The sequence below is a fragment of the Canis lupus genome, chromosome 33 (genome assembly GCF_011100685.1).
Source record: "Canis lupus familiaris isolate Mischka breed German Shepherd chromosome 33, alternate assembly UU_Cfam_GSD_1.0, whole genome shotgun sequence".
NCBI classification, from domain to species: Eukaryota; Metazoa; Chordata; class Mammalia; order Carnivora; family Canidae; genus Canis; species Canis lupus.
In genome coordinates this window covers 30,777,229-30,798,107 of record NC_049254.1, presented here as the reverse complement: position 1 = coordinate 30,798,107, position 20,879 = coordinate 30,777,229, and the positions used below count along the sequence as shown (strand labels likewise).

The 20,879-nt window shown below is 35.2% G+C and overlaps 1 protein-coding gene across 22 annotated transcripts in view; it reads left to right on the top strand.

Moving 5' to 3' along the window:
• Positions 1-20,879, top strand: part of DLG1 (discs large MAGUK scaffold protein 1) — a 236,839-nt gene that overhangs the window by 156,017 nt on the left and 59,943 nt on the right. For all 22 annotated transcript variants that reach the window (XM_038583205.1, XM_038583204.1, XM_038583203.1 and 19 more), the window contains 2 exons: positions 2,484-2,604; positions 7,892-8,048. In XM_038583205.1, coding sequence (XP_038439133.1) covers positions 2,484-2,604; positions 7,892-8,048 — 278 coding nt within the window. The remainder of the gene's footprint in view (positions 1-2,483; positions 2,605-7,891; positions 8,049-20,879) is intronic.

The window sequence follows — 20,879 nt, the reverse complement described above, 5'->3', positions numbered from 1 at the left end:
TGTATTTGTCATCACTCTTTTTCCTTTTTACAGTTTTATTCAAACATTTTATCCCATTTTCTCTCCTTCCTTAACAGTTATAGTCTCATTTTACTTTTTTCCACTGGTTGCCCTAGAGTTTGCTACATACATATCAACCTATTTAAGTCCACTAACAATATACAGGTTCATAGGTACTGTAAGTACCTTAAAATAATGCTTATTACTCTCTCCCATCCCTCGTACTGTACCGTTGCTGACATTCATTTCACTTATATATACACGCACATATATACATAAGCTAGTATAGTTGAATACAGTGTTACTACTATTAGTTTCTGAAAAGTTAGATGTAACTCTTATCTTTGTACCTCTATCAGTATAGTGGGTTTTTCCCCTGTGACTTATTTTAGGATTTTTCTCCCCACCCTCAACCCTGCCTTTTTTCCTCCAGTTTGAAAAAGATATTTCTATGTGTAATTTTCTTGGCATTTAACCTAATTGGTGTTTCCTGATTTTCCTAGGTCTATGGTTTGATGTGTGACATTAATTTAGGGGAATTCTTAGTGATTATTGTTTCCAAATATTGGAAATATTTCTTCCATTTTTTTCTCTTCTTTTATATTTGGTATCCCTATTTTATATATGTTACACTTTTTGTAGCTGTCTCAAAGTTCTTGGATATTTTGTTTTGGGTTCCTTTTGTTTCATTTTTTTCTCGTTGCTTTTCTCAGCATTAGTGGTTGCTAATTGAGATATCCTCAAGTTCAGAGATTCTTCTCTCAGCCATTGCCAGACTACTAATAAGTCCATCAAAGGCATTTTTTATTTGCTGTTACCATTGTTTTTGATCACTAGTATTTCTTTGTTTCTTTCTTAGAATTCCCATCTCTGCTTACATTGCTCTTGTTTTTGCATACTATCTGCTTTATCCACTACAGCCATTAGCATGTTAATTGTTATATTTTTTAAGATTTATTTATTCTAGAAAGAGTTTGAGCAGAGGGGAGGGGCATAGGGGGTCTTAAGCAGACTCTACACTGAGCATGAGCAGAACGTGGGGCTCAATCTCGTGACCTGAGCTCACAGCCTGAGCCAAAACCAAGAGTTGAACATTTAACTGTACCCCTAATCATTGTTTTAAATTCCTGGTCTGATAGTCCAAGGTTGCTGGTATATCTGAATCTGTTGTCATGCTTGCTCTATCTCTTCCAACTGTGTTTTTGCCTTTTTTTATGTCTTGTAATTTTTTCCTGATGGCCAGATGTGATGTTGTACTGAGTAAAATGAACTGCTATAAATAGACTGTTAGTAATGTGACGATAAGGTGTTGGGGAGGGAAAGTGTTCCTAGTCCTGTGATCAGGTCTCAAGTCTTTTAAGAGTTTGCACCTCTGGAATGTAGTGCTTTTCAGTATTCTTACTTTCTTCCTTCAATGGGATAGGATGACTAGAGCGGACTGGAGTTGATTATTTCCCTTACCCCAGGTCACTAGTCCCTGATAAAACCCTAGCAGATTAGGTTCTGATAGTTTCTCCTGAGGGCAGATTCTGTTAAGAAAAACAGAATGCTCTTGTGTATTTCAAATTGTTAGTTCTCCCTTCCTCCTGCCAGAAGCAAAAGAAGATTTTTCTCCACTATTCACTGTGAAGTCCTGGTAGAGTTCCAGGAGGTAAAACTCACAAATGTGTGGGCTCCCCCAATAACGGGGTCCCTGAGGAGTGTTTTCACGCTCAGAGTTGCCCACATTGAACCTCCAGCAGTTTGCCAGTTACAATTCAGGTTTCTCTACCCTAGCACCTACTAGTTCCCGGAGGTTTCTGCCCTGGTAAGTTATAATTCTCTGTATTAGCCTATCATTTTCTCCAATTTGGGGGGCAGTGGTTTGCCCTGTGATCCCCCTTAAGGATCTAAGAAGAGTTGTTGATTTTTTAGTTTGTTTATTAGCTTTTTAGTTGTTAGGACAGAGAGTGATGACTTAAAAATTTACTTGCCAAACTGGAAGCCAGATGTCCCTTAACTTATTGTAAAATTTTGTCAAGCGTAGTCTTTTTGAGCCTGTTTTTAAGCATTTGGTTTTCGTTATTCACAATCAAATTTTAAGTAATATGATTTTTTTAACTTAATCTACAAAATGACTTCTTAGAAAAATTAGGTTACTGTACTTTAGATTTTTTATTATAGTCTTTTCTAGGACAGTCTTTTAAATGACCTTTCCTGAATTTAACTGTGCATATCAGTTAATGTAAAACTCCATTTTAGTTCTATTTTCTAAAGAGAAGCCAGTTGGTGTAAGTTTGCTTTACTGATCTGAATGTCTGACCTAGTTTTCACCTGGAAACTTGAGCTTGTCTAATTTTTTACCTGATAAGTCTTTTCTGCCAACTTACATAAATAAGCAGATATGACTTACACATTAACTAGCCTTGAAATTGATAATTCACAAGTGCAGTACTGAGTGGTTTGTTTTACTTAAAGTGTTTTTTACTTTATTTATTTTGAAGCTTCTTCTCAGCCTGTTGATAACCATGTTAGCCCATCTTCCTACTTGGGCCATACACCAGCATCACCAGCCAGATACTCACCTGTTTCAAAAGCAATGCTTGGAGATGATGAAATTACAAGGTAAGGAACTGAACATTCATCCTTCTTAATAAAGCCAACTGTTAAAAGGAGTTATAATCAGCCAAGTAAGAAAACCACAATTTTCAGGACTAAAAGATTTTACTGACAGATAATGAACTTAAACCTTAACTTTTCGTTGGAAGGTTAAAATATAAAAATATTTCATATGCCAAATAAATGACTTTTTTAAAAAACATATTACCTTTTTTTTTTTCAGGAATGGTAAATTGTGCTTAGAAATTAGCATAGGCTAAAACTAAGTTAAGAATATACTAATGTAAAGCTAACCTTTCATATATTCCTATTTAATATATATCATAAAATTTGTTAAGGCAATCATTTGGTTCATGTTTAGAATTCAACAAATGATATTTTCTTTGCTTGATATGTATCCTTAATATCCTCACTCTTAAAATTTACCTTGATCTAACTTTACTGTTCTAAATAAAGTTTGTAGATTAACTATCTTTTTATTCCCAAAAAACTCTCGACTAGGTGAGGAAAAATAAGTGAAAAGTATTTTAGGTCTTTTTCACATTATTCAAATTAATAATAAGACATTAAGTTTATACAGATTGCTTTATAATTTGTACAAGTATTTCATATTATAACATTTAACATTAAATATCTGCCAATTAATGTTTATTTTTATGTTTTTATTAATTGCATTATTGTTGGTGTTACTATTTTTGAGCTTTTGTAGTTATAATTATTCTTGTCAGACTCCTGACTCTAGGCGATGATCTCTTTAAGGTCAGATAGGAAGAAATATTCATCTGTGTCCTCTTTTTTAAGAGTTAGCAATATTGAAAACTTATAATATTTGCTCAGTGTGTTTGGAGTGAAAAATAGCAGAAAAAAACAGTGTTTGTGGTTATTTCTTTGTGACACAACATTTCAAGGCTGTCAGTCTTTAGGCTGTGTTCCTATACTGATCTGCATGGTTTTGCTGTTTTTGCTAATAGTGCCAGTTAATTGAAGTAAAGAAAAATAGATAACATCTTATCTAGTCTTTAATCTGCATATTTTTCAAACTAAAAAATGCTATCTTGGTGTCTTGATGTTCCTCATCTTTTTTCAGTATATATATTTTTTCTAGAATATTGTATCAGACTTTTTTAGTATTACACAACAGATCTACCTGTTTTCTGTACTTTTCTGTGAAAATCAGGTGGCTGATTACTGCATATGCTTTCCTTTTTTTTTTTAAGATTTTTATTCGTGAGAGACAGAAAAAGAGAGGCAGAGACAGGCAGAGGGAGAAGCAGGCTCTTCACAGGGAACCCGATGCAGAACTCAATCCCAGATCCTGGTATCACTCACTGAGCCGAAGGCAGATGCTCAACCGCTGAGCCACCCAGGCGTCCCTGCATATGCTTTCCTAAAACGTGTTTTATCACTCCCTTTTGATGATCACACAACTTTGTCCAGATAATGAAGTACAAAAATCTTTACCCTCACATTAGAAGTTCTCCACAATTTGACCCTAAGAAATCTTTCAGAAGTTATTTCACATTACCATTTTAAAAAGAAAAAGAGGGGCGCCTGGGTGGCTCAGCGGTTGAGCGCCAGTTGAGCATCTGCCTTCAGCTCAGGGCATGATCTCGGGGTCCTGGGATCAAGTCCCATATTGGGCTCCCTGTAGGGAGCCTGCTTCTCCCTCTGCCTGTGTCTCTGTGTCTCTCAAGAATAAATAAATAAAATCTTAAAAAAAAAAAAGAAATCTCAACATACAGAATATTGATTATTCTAAACTTCATTTTTTAATAGCTTTATTGAGGTATGATCCATATATCATACACTTCTCCCATTTAAAATAAACTCAGAGGCACCTGGGTGGCTCAGTCTGTTGAGCATCTACTTTAGGCTCCGGTCTTGTCGAGCTCCCCGCTCAGCAGAGCCTGCTTCTCTCCCTCCCCCAACTTGTGCTCTCTGTGTTGCTCTCACTCATTCACTCTCTTAAATAAATAAAATCTTTTTAAAAAAATGTAAACTCAGAAGTTTTTTATATAAATGTAAACTCAGTGATTTTTGATATATTACATTATTAATTTTTTTAAATGTGTGATTCAGCGGCATTAATTGCATTCACAGTGTTACACAATCATTACCATTATCTATTTACAGAACCTTTTTACCACCTCAGACAAACTGTAGCCATTATGCAATAATTCCCATTTCCGTCTCCTCTCAGTCCCTGGTAACCTCTAGGCTAGTCTACTTTGTGTCCTATGCATTTGCCTAGTCTAGATTGTTCATAGAAGTATAATCTTACAATTCTTTTGTGTCTGACTTCTTTCATTTAGCATAATGTTTTCAAGATTCATCCATGTTATAGCATGTATCAAAACTTCATTCCATACGGCTGAGTAATATTCCATTATGTATATATACCACATTTTATTTATCTCTTCATCTGTTGATGGACATGTGGGTTGTTTCCACCTTCTGAGTATTGAGAATAAAGCTCTGATAAACACTGGCTTGCACATATCTGCTTGTATCCTTGCTTATTACTTCCTTTGGATATATACTGAAGAGTGAAATTGCTGAGTCACATAGTCAATATATGTTTATGTTTATGAGGAACCATTTGTTTTTTATAGCAACCACACCATTTTACATTCCCACCTTCAATATATGAGGGTTCCAGTTTCTCCACATCCTCACCAGTACTTGTTTTTTCTGTTCTGTTTTATAGCCATTGTAGTAGGTGGGATGTATCTTGTGATTTTTCATGCATTTCTCTAATGGCTAATGATGTTGAACATGTTTTCATGTGCTTATGTTATTTGAAAATTCAGAATTTATTTTTCTCTGAAAGACTGTTGGAGTTTTAGTAGACTATTTTAAATTATTATTTGCAAATATAAAACTAATTCATATGTATGTGTGGTTTTTTGCTTCGTACATATATATTTTTTAAGTTTTTCTTTAAATTCCAGTCAGTTAACATACAGTGTAATATTAATTTCAGGTATAGAATTTAGTGATTCATCACATACATACAGCACCTAGTGTTCATCACAAGTGCTATTCTTAATACCCATCATCCATTTAAACCATTCCTCCCCAATATATATTTTAAAACATAGTAGAAACCCTAAACTATGATTCCGTCATCTAACAATGAAAACAAAGCATCTCCAATATAATGAAATACAATGAAAGCTATTTTGTGCCCTGATCCTACCCTGCCTTTCCTACACTGCCTCACCAAGTGAACTCTTTTCTTGAATTTGGATTTATTATTCCATTTTTTCTTTTATATATGTGTTTAATATTTCCTAAACAATTTATTATTTGGTTTTACTATTTTTGACAAGAAAATTTAATTTTGTTAACTCTGTAAGTAAACTGGCAAAGCTGATTAATGATGAAAACCTGTGAATGACTAGAAAATGCCAGTTTGGATTTTTAGCAAATACTTAACATTAATTCTACATTATATGGAAGGATCTCAAAAATTCATTTTTTAAAACAGTTACCTCTGGCAATGCCTGGATGGCTTAGCTGGTTAAGTGTCTACCTTTGGCTCAGGTCATGATCCAGCCCCATGTTGGGCTTCCTGCTGAGCAGGGAATCTGCTTCTCTCTCTCCCTCTGATGCCACTCCCCCTGCTTGTGCAGGTTCACACTCGCTCTCTTGCTGTCTCTCTCTGTCAAATAAAATCTTTTTTTTTTTTTTAAGATTTTATTTATTTATTCATGAGAGACACACAGAGAGAAAGAGAGAGAGAGAGAGAGAGGCAGAGGGAGAAGCAGGCTCCAAGTAGGGAGCTCGATGCGGGACTCGATCCTGGGACTCCAGGATCACACCCTGGGCTGAAGGCAGGCGCTAAACCGCTGAGTCACCCAGGGATCCCTTCTGTCAAATAAAAATCTCTTTTAAAATATTACTTTGTTAAGCATTTTGTTACCAATAGCTTTTTGAAATGTTCTAGAAAAATCCAATTAAATTTTAAAATATTTACCAAATACGCATTCTAATTTCTTTTTTTTTTTTAACATTCTAATTTCAAATGATGTTCTCTGTATCATATCTGCTGCTGGAAGTTTCATGGTCTCTAACTAGAGTTATAAGTGGTATTCATACAACTATTTATAACTGGGAGCTAAAGTAAAACCTTAGTAGTGGTAAGATATATTCTGATTTCAGGGATTTTATTTTTTTATTTTAAAGGTTTTGTTTATTCATTCATGAGAGATACAGAGAGAGAGGGGCAGAGACACAGGCAGAGGGAGAAGCAGGCTTGTCGCAGGGAACCCGATGCAAGACTCGATCCCCATACCTGGGATCTCACCCCAAATGGAAGGCAGAAGCTCAACCACTGAGCCACCCAGGAGTCCTGATTTCAGAAATTTTAAATGGAGGTTGTGGGGAAAGGCTCATCTTAAAATGGATGAACAGCAGAACAAGAGTGAGCGAGATGTGACTTAAGAAGTAAAAATATTTATTTTATATAAAAGGTTCAGAGATGGGCAGTTCCCGCATTTGTATAGCAACCCTTAGGTCCATGGTGTATCTGAGACTCTTCTGCTCTTACTTTCATGATTATAATATGTCTAAACCAGTAATGGGATTTTAGTGTTCATTTTTTGTTCAAGGTTATCTGTGTGTATGGGGTTAGTATGGGTGGGGAAGGGCACAAAGGTACTTTGGTATGGGGACAAAAATGTGCTTTTTTGTTAGGATCTGTCTTTGGGAAATGACAGTAAAATTTACCTTTATTTCCCAAAGGACAGAATAGCGTCTTAACCTCAACTTAGCAAAGAGGAATGAGATTGCAATGACTGACTTAGGTTAGTCATCGTGACTCATCCTTTTGAGACTGGAAAAAGGACCTGGCCTACCTTTTCTAAGACAAAGGTTTTTCTGCCTTATACAGGTTCTAGGTAAGGGCAGGGACTGCTTTCTGGATAATAAAATACGTACATTGACTTTCCTTAAGTGTATATATTTCTTGAATAGGTTCTTTATGTCATTTTTTTTAAAATACCACATTGTTTTCTCCTTTTTTGTTTCATGTTTGTTTTTTTAACAAAAATCATTGGTTTTTAACATGAGCATTTAGTTTTATATAAAATTAGAATTTTTCCTTTTAATTTCTAAGCCTAATTTGTAGGCTTAGAATCTCTACTCATTGTTTTGAAAACCATTTTAACTTTGATCTAGCTTTCTTAATAGTTGGATAATATAAGAGTTATGAATAGGGAATTCTCACTGATAGTATGTCAAATTCTATATGGATTTTCTAAGGTGTTCGATATTTTCTATTTTTTTTTAGGGAACCTAGAAAAGTTGTTCTTCATCGTGGCTCAACAGGCCTTGGTTTCAACATTGTAGGAGGTGAAGATGGAGAAGGAATATTTATTTCCTTTATCTTGGCTGGAGGACCTGCTGATCTTAGTGGAGAGCTCAGAAAAGGAGATCGTATTATATCGGTAGGATATGTTAATCAAAATAATGTTTTTATTGTTATAGCTATGACCTATCATTAAAAGTTTGGTTTTTTTCATCCTAGTTATAAGAGATATTTTAGTTATTTTCTTACCATTTTACAACTTAATTGTAGCATTGCAGTGTTGTCAGAGAACATGTTTTGTAGGATACATTTTCTTTTGATATTTGGCTTATTTATAAGGGGGTCAGTCTTTATAAATGTGCTTGAAATAAAGTACATAGTCTCTATTTCTTGACTGCAAGGTTATCTGTATGTTAACTACATACATGGTGTAAATCTTCGTTATACTCTCATCTGTTTTCTTCTTGATTTATGATTAAAAGAATTTTTTTAAGCTGTCTGAATGTAATGGTAGGTTTAGCAGTTTGTTCTTACAGCGATTTTTAATTTTTATATCTTGAAACTATGTTATTAGATGCATCTAAGTTTAGGATCTTTATTCCTTCCTGGTGAGTTGAATTTTTTACCATTATGTAATAATACTCTTTTTAATAATGGTTCCTAGAAGCTATATTGCCTGATATTAATGTGACTCTTTTTTGCTTGATATTTTGCCTTCTCCACTTTTTACTTTCATTTTGTGTGCTTATGTGGTTATTGCCCATACATTTTTAGACTTTAAACTGATCAGTAGTCCTGCTGTCTTCCCTAATGACACATAGACTTTGGGAAACTTTTAATTCTAGTTGCACTGTTTCTAGTATTTTACTAAGATTTTAATTTTATGTCCCCCAAACTTAGTCATTTTGATTTTTGTTTTTTAACAGTTAATCCATATGTTCTATTTTGTTGTTGTTATCATCTCTTCTTATATCTCACTTCTTTCTTCGTTTCTCAGTAGGCCACTAAGAGCATTGGGATTGGATTTCTTGTGTAGGACTATTTTGTTAATTGTAGAAAATTTAGCTTTTCTAGCTTCCGTCCTCTACATGGTAGTAGAATTCCCTGGTCATTTTAAAAAGCAAAAATATTTCTCAAATATCCAAATGTACCCTAATGGGAGCCCTTGGATTGTTTTTTCAGCAATAATTTCTCAATGATAAATACTCATAGAGTTTGTCTGAAATTATCTTTATTTCACCTTCGCTTGTAAATATAATTGTGTCTTAAGTACTAGGTTGACAGCTGTTGTCCTGCACTACTTTGAAGATACTGTTTTATGCTGTCTTTTGTTGCTAATTTAACAAAAAAAAAATCTGTACTATGTCTTGTTTGCAAGTGATTTGGTTTTTCTTTTTTTTCACTGACTGTTTTTTAAGGTCTCTTACTTTTTGACAAGAATTTAACTAACGTGTTTATGTCTAACATTTTATTTATTATTTTGGGGATTCATTGGATCAGAGGAGTCTTGTCTTTAATCAGTTCTGGAAACTTAGCCAATATTTTTTCAAATTTTGCCTTTCCCACATTGTGTAGCTCTGTCCTTCTTCCTGTGAAAGGATATTATCCTTCTGTTCTGCATGTCTTTTAACCCAATTTCTTATTTCTTTTAACCAATTTCTTATTTATCAACTCTCCTTTTACTTAATTTTCAGTCAGATCTGTTTTCTAGTTCATAAATTGTCTTCATCTGCTCTTTAAGCCAAAATGAATTTTTAAGTTGCAGAGTACTCTTGGCTCTCTAGAAATTCTTTCTACTTTTTTTAGTCTGCCTTGTTAGTTTTTGTGGAATCTTTGTTATTTATAGTTTCTAATATTCTTTTAGGTTTTTTCTTTTAAACCTATTTATCTTAAGTACCATAAATAATAGTTCTATTTTTTGAAATTTATAGGTAACTAATACATGTGACTTGTGATAAATTGTTTTCTTTTATTCTAAATTTTGCATTGTGAGTTTATTTTCAGTAGTAATTGATAGAGTGATTGGGAGAAAGAGAATAGATGGGGATGAGAGACACCAGCCAAAACTTTACCTAGCGTGTAACGGCATCATTGGACTAGAGAAACTAAAAAACTCTAGGAAGCCACAGACCAAGTCTTTTTTTTTTTTTTTTTTTTTTTTTTAAGATTTTATTTAGGGGATCCCTGGGTGGCTCAGCAGTTTAGCACCTGCCTTCAGCCCAGGGTGTGGTCCTGGAGTCCTGGGATTGAGTCCCACGTCGGGCTCTCTGCATGGAGCCTGCTTCTCCCTCTGTCTCTCTGTGTGTCTCTCTCTCTCTCGAATAAATAAATAAATTAATTAATTAATATCCTTTTTAAAATTCTATAAAAATAAAATAAAGATTTTATTTATTCATTAGAGAAACAGAGAGAGAGGCAGAGACACAGGCAGAGGGAGAGGGAGAAGCAGGCTCCACACAGGGAGCCTGATGTGGGATTTGATCCTGGGACTCCAGGATCACGCCCTGGGCTGAAGGTGGTGCTAAACCACTGAGCCACCCGGGCTGCCCCAGACCAAGTCTTAAACCTATCTGTCAACTCTTTCCCGTTGGTCTTCACTTAGTGCTCAGATGCAATAAACCAAAGGTTGGGAACCAACAGAAAAGAATTGAGAAAAAGTCATTCCTGAATCATACAAGGCACCTGCTCAACAAAAATAGGGGACCTTGGGCAGAAGATCTGTAAAAAACAGGCCTGGAACTCTGCACTTGAGCTGTTAAGAGATAGAGTAGGAGGCAAGAGAGTTGAGAAAAAGCTCTCTGAGACTGTGTGGATGGAATGGTATCTCCAAGACACAGCAAGCCTGGGACAGATCTAGAAAACAAAGAGAAGTTACCATCAGCTCAGAAAGCTGGCAGCAGGTTTATAAAGCATTCAGTTTTAAAAGTCAGTAGGTCAGGGGATCCCTGGGTGGCGCAGCGGTTTGGCGCCTGCCTTTGGCCCAGGGCGCGATCCTGGAGACCCGGGATCGAGTTCCACGTCGGGCTCCCGGTGCATGGAGCCTGCTTCTCCCTCTGCCTATGTCTCTGCCTCTCTCTCTCTCTCTCTCTCTCTCTCCCTCTCTCTGTGACTATCATAAATAAATAAAAATTAAAAAAAAAAAAAAAGTCAATAGGTCAGCTGTAAAATACTAAGTGATCCTGGTAATCTCCAGGATCTAGTGCTAGTATTCCTGTCTTATATCCCTGAGGGGAAAGAGTCTTAATCTTGCTCTCAAAAGATATGAAACTAAACTTAATTAAAACTACAATAAAATGCAGTTTCAGCTCCCCCACGGTCGTGGCCCAGACACAATGGTTTAAATATTATTTGTTTCAGCCTCTCTTGTTATTTTATCTGAAATTGTCTACTTTACAATTAAAAATTACAAGACATGTAGAAAGGAAGGAAAGATTAGTCAAGACAGAAAGCAGTCAATAGAATTAAATCAAGAGAAGGTTCAGATGTTGATTTTATCAAACAGGTACTTGAAAATAACTACGATAAAATCATGATGACAATGATAAAAATACTAAAGAATATAGGAATAAAGGTAGAAAATATGTATGAAAAGATTAGAGAATTTAGACAAAGACATTACTACTACAAAAAAGAATCCCAGGGATCCGTGGGTGGCTCAGCGGTTTAGCGCCGCCTTCAGCCCAGGGCATGATCCTGGAGTCCCGGAATTGAGTCCCGCATCGGGCTCCCTGCATGGAGCCTGCTTCTCCCTCTGCCTGTGTCTCTGCCCCCCTCTCTCTCTCTCTCTCTCTCTCTTTCTCACGAATAAATAAAATCTTAAAAAAAAAAAAAAAAGGATCCCATGGAATGTCTAGAAATTTTAAAAAACTACCACAAATGAAAAATTTTTTTAAGACTTACTAGCACACTGTCAACAAAAGAAAGAATCAAAAAAAAAAAAAATCAGTGAACTTGAGCATAGGACAGATAACAGTTTCCAAGGTGAAACATAAGAGGTGTATAGAAATTTGGGAAGAGCAAGCAGACCAGAGTATCCAAGATCTATGGAACAGTATCAGTCTAATAAAGAGGAGACAGTCTTTGAAGACAATGACAATTTTCTGAAACTGATGAAAAATACCAACCCACAGGTCTATGCAGCTCAGCAGACTAGACCAAGATACATCATAATTATAGTACTAGAAAGCTACACTAAAGATCACTTGTTAAAAGCAGTCTTAGAAACAACCTATTACCTACATAGGAACAGTACAAATGACAAGTGACCTCTCGATAGAAATATTAGAAGACAGAGCCAATTGAACAATATCTTTAGAGTGCTTAAGGAAAAAACTGTCAACCTAGAATCCTATATCCAGTGAAATTATTTATGAGAAATGAAGTTAAAATAAAGACATTTTCAAACAGACAGTAGCTTAGAGAATTTGTCCCTGGCTAAACTACAAGAAATTCTGGAAGAAATTGTTCTGGGTAAGGAGAAACTATACAAGATGAAACCCTAGATCTGCAGAAAGAAATTAAGAATAACAGAAAGGGTACCTGAATAAATACAAAAGATACATTTTTAAAATTTTTTAAAAATAATTATAGATATTTTATAAGACTTTAGCTATTTAAAACAAAAATAATTGCATTATATACTACGGGGTTATGACATGTAGAAGTAAAATATAAGGGCACTAGAGCACAAACTGACAGGGAAGATGGACTTATACTAGTGTTTCTTATACATTTGTGAAGTGATACAGAATTCTTTGAAAGTGGGCTATCATATTTACATGTTATTTCTGGCGGAAGCCCTAAAAATACTTTTAAGGGCTATAGTTTTAAAAATTCAGTACAGGAAATAAAATGAAATATGAAAAAAAAATACATGCTTCTGACAAACAAAGGCAGAAAAGGAGGAAAAATGGGGTAAATAAAAAGCAATATGACAATGTGAAATTGAAATTCAACTCTGTTATTATCTACATTGCAGTTAACAATTAAGATGCAGAAATTGTCAACTTGGTTCAAAAAAAAAAAACTAAGACCCAAATATATACTCTTTACCAGAAATTTACTTTAAATATAAAGACTCAGGATGCCTGGGTGGCTCAGTGGTTGGGCGCATGCCTTCAGCTCAGGACATGATCCCAGGGTCCTGGGATCGCGTCCCACATCAGGCTCCCTGTAGGGAGCCTGCTTCACTCTCTGCCTTTGTCTCTGCCTCTCTTTTTGTGTCTCTTATGAATACCTAAATGAAACCTTAAAAATAAATAAAAATTTGTAAAATAAATATAAAGACTCCTGTTCTAGATGAGTAAAAGAAAATAAATTATATAAACAACATATGAAAGATGATGTGACATATTCCTGTGAGGCAAAGTAGAATTCAAGACAAATAGTATTATTGATAGATTTTTATAATGATTAAAAAAAAGACAACAGTGTTGAATGTGCATGTGCCTAATAATCCTTTCAAAATATATGAAGCAAAAATTGCCAGAACTAAGGAAAGAAATCAAAAAGTCTACAGTCACAGTTGAAGATTTAAACGCCTTCCATAATTGAATAAGTAGACAAAAGAAGAAGAAAAATTTGTGTCCTTACCACTCGTCATCTATAAAAATTAATTTGAAATGGATGGTAGAACTAAATTTCTAGGAAAACTACATGAAAACTTAGTAAACTTGGATTAGACTAGGAATTCTTAAATAGGACTAAGGGGCTAAATTCTGTGGTGAAAAGAGAGTCCTTTTTTTTTTTTTTTTTTTAATTTTAGAGAGAGAGAAAGTGCAAATGGAATAGGGGAGAGGGATAGGAGAGAATGTCAAGCTGACCCTGCTAAGCAGAGAGCCCAGTGCAAGGCTCGGCCTCACAACCCCAAGATCATGACCTGAACCGAAATCGAGTCAAATGTCTAACTGCCAGAGCCATCCGGACACTCGGAAAAGAAAGTCTTTTTAATAAATGCTGCTGGAACAACTGAATGTCTATATGGAAAAACATGAACTTCAACCCAATCTTACTCCAGATGTAAAAATTAATTCTACAAGGATTATAAATCTAAATATAAAGCCCAAACCATAATCCTAGAAGAAAACATAGGATATCTTTGCAACCCTGCAGTAAACAACAATCTCTTGGACAAGACACATACAATACTAACCATAAAAAAGATGCATTAAAAAACCAAATTGGCAAGCAACAGAGTAGGAAAAAATATTCTTTAAAAAGATGCATTAAAAAACCAAATTGGCAAGCAACAGAGTAGGAAAAAATATTCTTAGTGTCTGTGTGCCTGACAAAAGTCTTGTATCCAGAATACATAAATATCTCCTACAAATAAACAATAAAAAGATATGAGTAACCCAGTTTTTAAAATGAGCAGAAGAATTAAACAGATATTTCACAAAACAATATATATGAATGACTTACAAGCACGTGAAAAGGTACTTAACGTGAGGCATCAGGGGAGTGTAAAAAAAAAACAGTGAATAAAGGTGTTCATAAGAATTTGGATGGGAAAAAAATTTTTTTAAAATAGAATTTGGATGGGAGTGATTTAACTTTTCTGTGTCTTGATTGTGACAGTGTCTGTGCAACATGCAGTTGTCAAAACTCTTAACTGTAAACCAAGATTAATTTACTGAACGTAAATTATGCCTAAATGAGATACAGGTGATTCTTGAACAACACAAAGTTGAACTGCACGTGTCCACTTATATCCATATTTTTTTGATAAATACAATGTAGTATGGTAAATGTATTTTCCTTATGGTTTTCTTTTAAGATTTGTTATTTTAAAAAACAAGCAAATGCATGAGTGAGGGTGTAGCAGAGAGAGGGAGACAGTCAGACTTCCCACTGAGCAGAGAGCCCAATGCAATGCAAGGCTTAACATGAGCTGAAATCAAGAGTCAGATGCTTAACCAACTAAGCCACCCAGACCCCACCACCACCACCAATTTTCTTAATGGTTTCTTTAGTTTATTGTAGGAATAAGGTATGTAATATAATATATATAACATACAAATTGGTAAGACTTCTCATCAACATAGGCTATTATTATTAAAGATTTAGGAAAAGTCAAAAGGTATATGTGGACTTTTAACTGTGGGAGATCAGCACATATCCCATATCCCACCCAGTTGAATGGCTAAAGAAAAAAAATTGATGACAAACATTGGTGAGGATGTGGAGCTCTGGTAGCTTTCATTCATTACTGGTGGGCATATTGTACAATCACTGCAAGAATTTTGGAGGAAGTTTTTGAGAAATTAAACATAGAACTAACCATATCACCCAGATTTTACCCAAGAAATCATGTCTACAGAAACACTTAACAGAAATGTTCATAATAGCCTTAATAATAATTAAGATCTAGAAATGACTCAAGTGTCTATCAGTAGTAAAATACCTAAGTAAATTGGAGTACATTTACACAGCACTACTCACCAACAAAAAGTAACAAACTACTAAAACACAACTACCTAGATAACATTATAAAACATTACATTGAATTAAAATACCACAAAAATACATACAGTAAGATTCCAGTTACATGATAATCATGAGTAGACAATAATTTCTATTGGTAGAAGTCAGTTGCTGATGACTGTACTGATTATAAAGAGGTACGATGGACATTTCTGCATTGGATGATGGAAAAGGTATATATCTTGTTTGGAATCGTGGTTTCATGGGTGTATACAGTTGTTGACACAACTGAACTGTTCACATTTTTACATCTTACTGCAATTTTTTAAGTAAGTTATAGTATGATAAGGACAAATTGTTGGAAAGGAATGAATTTGTTAAAAATAAATGTTAGACAAATTAGCTAGTTGTTTAGGGGAGTAAAATTAGCTTAGAGCCTCACTTCACACCTTGTGTTAAAATAAGTTTTCAGTTGGCTTAGAGTTAGGTGCAAAAAATTCAAAGCAAAAATAGATGTTTTTTTAAACTGTCCACGTGGGACAACTTTATATGGGTCACTGACATACTGCTAGACTATTAGCCTGACCAACACAAACTCATTCACCCAGAACTTTCCCAGTTTTAGCACTGAAGGCACCATGTCTAGAATTGCCTTTAGTCTCAATTTTAAAACTGAAAATCCCAGACACTCCAGGCCACTTGCTCACCCTTATGTGAGTGTAAGTTACATACAGCTTTATGTTAGACCGTAAGCATTAGTAGTCTTAAAATTTTAATGTTTACTAAGCTTCTTTAGAGAAATACCCTGAAAGCAATAGGAAAAACCTCAGGAGAAAAACTTGAGAAAAGATATTCAAAACTAAAGCCTTGTTAGGAACAAACTAATTTAAGTACCTCATTAGACAAAATTTAGCTGTTTTCAGTCTGCAACTTGAATCAGGTTCACCTCCAGGCCTTGTCCAGGCCTTGTTAAAAAACAGATTCTTAGACTCCATCCCGGAAGTTTTAAATTTACTATGACTTGGGTAGGATTTAAAATTCTGTATTTCGGGATCCCTGGGTGGCGCAGCGGTTTGGCGCCCGCCTTTGGCCCAGGGCGCGATCCTGGAGACCCAGGATCGAGTCCCACGTCGGGCTCCCTGCATGGAGCTGGAGCCTGCTCCTCCCTCTGCCTGTGTCTCTGCCTCTCTCTCTCTCTCTCTCTCTCTCTGTGTGTGACTATCATAAATAAATAAAAATTAAAAAAATAAAATAAAATTCTGTATTTCAAAAAAAAAAAAAAAATCTGTATTTCTAACAAGTGTTCAGGAGATAACTGATGTTGCTATTCCCAGGACCAAACTTTGTGAACTACTGCTCTAAAGACCTTCCCTCAAATTGATGTTCTTAATGATAACCCACATCACTGGGAAAATTATAAATAAGTTATTTAGAAAAGCATGGAGGGACCCCTGGGTGGCTCAGTGGTTGAGCCTCTGCCTTTGACTTAGCGCATGATCCTGGTCCCGGGATTGAGTTCCACATCAGGCTACCTGCAAGGAGCCTGCTTTCCCCTCTGCCTGTGTCTCTGCCTCTCTCTGTATCTCTCATGAATAAATAAGATCTTTAAAAAAAAAATTTTTTTTTTAAAGGAAAGCATGAGGGGATCCCTGGGTGGCTCAGCAGTTTGGCGCCTGCCTTTGGCCCAGGGGCGTGATCCTGGAGTCCTGGGATCGAGTCCCACGTCAGACTCCCGGCAGGGAGCCTGCTTCTCACTCCTCCTGTGTCTCTGCCTCACTCTCTGTGGCTATCATAAATAAATAAATCTTTAAAAAAATAAAAGGAAAGCATGAAAATAAATCATAGGTTTTATAAAATATTCTTTTTGATAAATTTAATGTTCTTGAAGAAAGAAGCTTTTGAAATCAAGATTCATTACAGATATAGAACACTATAGTTTTCAGTATGGTATAAATTAGGTATTACTGTTATTTCCAGTTATGACAAGTATGATATAGAATAATTTACATGTGCCAGAAATTTTGATCTAAGAATCTTAGATCACAAGTGACTCAAAAGACTTCAACAAAAATTCTCTTCTCTGAAAGTGAGAAAAGTGGCCCAAATTCAGAAGTTGTTCAAAACTTGAAATTAGGGGATCCCTGGGTGGCACAGCGGTTTGGCGCCTGCCTTTGGCCCAGGGCGCGATCCTGGAGACCCGGGATCGAATCCCACATCGGGCTCCCGGTGCATGGAGCCTGCTTCTCCCTCTGCCTATGTCTCTGCCTCTCTCTCTCTCTGTGACTATCATAAATAAATAAAAATTAAAAAAAAAAAATTTAAAAAAAAAAAACTTGAAATTAACCAAAGGCTTGCAGCAGTTTAGGAAGTTTATTTAAAAAAAAAAAAAAAGACTGAATCTTCATAAGAGTGAGCTTTTGGAGTTTTAACTTGCTTAAGTCCCATCCTCTGCTCTCCAGCATCACATTAGCCTTGAGAAATAGTCCATATTTATAGTGAAAACCAATAATCTTACAGCCACTAGAGAGCAGGATGGGAATAGAATTTTCAGAGCCTCTTTCCCGGAGAATTGTCATAATTTGACCTGTCTGGCGGTTCTTTAAAATCCCACATGCAAGGCTCTCTGTATTGAACTGAATCAGTGCCCCAACGCAAAAGCCTTTTTCCCCTTTGGTACTTGTCAAAATTATAGGCACATTATGGCTGCCTGAGACATTGGATGAGGCAAACAGTAGGTTAATCAAAAGCTCAAAAGGATAAATGGGAATGGGCTCTCCATTAGGGCCTTTGATAAACTCCGACATATGCTCTTTGGAATCTCCCAGACACATGTATGTCCTGGACTCTACATACTCAGGAAAGACCTAAAAAGGTCCTAACTCACCTGTGACTGACCATGAGGCTCTCAGTAGACAGGAAGTGACGATTAAAGCAGAGTTAACAATTGCCTACCTGCATTTTAAAGGCATTACCCAACATGCACACAGAGCCCTTCAGCAGAGAGATTTAACAAAATCTGTTTCTAGTCGTTAACTGATCACCGAGCTAAACTAGGCAGAGGTTTCATTGGCATACACATCAAAAAATACAAACTTCATAGAATTTAGAAAGATCACCAAAAACAACTATAATAAGCAACAATAACAAGCCCTGGCAGGAAGACAGATCTGATTTCCAGAGTTCCAACATTATATAATTTTAAGTGTCTAGTTTTCCACACAAAAATCATGAGACCTGCAGAAAAACAAGAGAATATGGCCTTGTACACAGGGGAAAAAAGCCATCAATAGAAACTATCCCTAAGGAAGCTAAACATTGGGTTTACTAAACCAAGACATTAAATCAGACATTTTAAATATGTACAAAGAACTAAATAATGAGAGAGGAGGGAAAAAGGAACAATAGCTCAGCAAGTAGAGAATACCAATAAAGAGATTTCTATTATAAAAACGAAATAGAAATTCTGGAGCTGAAAAATATAATAACTGAAATGCAAAAATGCTCTAGACAAACTCAACAGTGGCTATGGCTAGCAGAAGAAAAAATCAAACATTTTTTTCTTCAAGATATATCTCTTGAGATTATCAAGATGAACAGGAAAAAAAATTAAGAGCCTCAGAGACTTGTGGAATATCATCAAGTATACAACAAATACATAATAAAGTCACAAAATGACAGGAGAGATAGGAAATGGCAGAAAGATTATTTGAGTAAAGAATGACCAAAAACTTTCAAAATGTGATGAAAAGCATAGTATATATCTCTGAAGCATATTGAACTCCAAATAGAATAAACTTGAAGAGATCCATATCATACACCTATTATAATCAAACTGTCGAAAGACAAAGATTGAATCTTGATAGTAGAGAAAAATAATTCATTACATTCTGGGGATCTACCATTCACATTGTGAACCACCATTCACAAACAACAAATCAAGACATTCCCAAGTAAACAAAAGCTGAAAAAGTTCATCTCTGCTAGATCTGTCCTACAAGAAATACTAAAGAGAATCCTTTAGATTAAAATAAAGACAATAGACAGTAACTAAATCCAAATGAAGAAATTGAGAGTAATTAAAGGTAACTACATAGGTATATGTAAAACAGTGTAAATGTATTTTTTGTTAGTAACTCCTTTTTTCTCCAGTCTGACTTAAAAGACCACTAAATAAAGCAATATAAATCTGTGCTGATGGGCACACATTTTATAAAGCTGTAATTTTTGTGGTGATAGTATCTCAAGGCGAGTAGAGGGACAGAGTTATATAGGAGCAGAGTTTATATACCAATGAAATTAAGATGGTATTAATCCAAAGTAGATTATTATGTTGTTTATAATCCAGAGGAACCACTAAGATAACTGAAAATAAATATAATAAGGAAGTTAAAACGGTACACTAGTTACTACTTGTTTAACAAAAGAAGGTAGAAATGGAGGAATAAAGGAACAAAAAAGATCAGATGTGAAGAAAACAAATAGCAAAAATAGATGACATAATTAACTTTTTCAATAACTACATTAAATGTAAATGAACTAAACATTTTTTTAAGATTTTATTTATTCATGAGAGATAGAGAGAGAGGCAGAGAGAGAAGCAGGCTCTTCGCAGGGAGCCTGATGTGGGACTCCATCCCAGATTCTGGGATCACGCCCTGAGCTGAAGGCAGACGCCCAACCACTGAGCTATCCAGGTATCCCTGAAATAAACATTCTAATTAAAAAATAGAGTAGATGTTAAAAAACATGATCCAGGGAGCACCTGGGTGGCTCAGTCAGTTGAGCTGACTCTTGATTTTAGCTCAGGTCACAATCTCAGGGTGGTGAGATTGAACCCTGTGTTGGGCTCCGCACTCCCTGGGCAGTCTGCTTGAGATTCTCTCCCTCTTCCTCCACCCCTCTCCTCCCTTGCACACGAACTTGAGTGCTCCCTCTCTCAAACCTTTAAAAAAAAATCAACTATATACTATGATAGACACAATTTTGATTCAACAGTGGTTTACTTTTCAACAAAGATTAAAACTAAAAGGTTGGAAAAAATATACTATGTAAGCAGTAATCAAGAAACAGAGTGACTATACTAATATACAAAGAAAGCAAAGATAAAAATTGTTATTAAAACCAGGGACATTTATAATGAATGTGTTCTATAGATTATATAATGTATATATTATATATACTATATATATATCATTGTTGATTTATTTCTAAAAAGACAAACTATTAAAACTGACTCAAAAAGAAATAGAAAATCTGTATAGTTCTGTTACAATTAAGGAGACTGAATTGATAAAACACTTTGCAAAGATAAAAGCTCAGAACCAGATGGTTTCACTGGTATGGTCTACCAACCTTTAAAGAAGAATTAACACCAGTCGTTCACAAACCTCCCAAAAAAAGGAATAGACATGAAGAGTCTTCCCAACTCATTTTATGAGCAAAATATTATTGTTTTATCAAGCCAAGGACCTAATGGGAAGAGAAAACAACAAACCAATATTCCTTATGTATATAGATGTAAAAATACTCTTAAATGTATATATATATA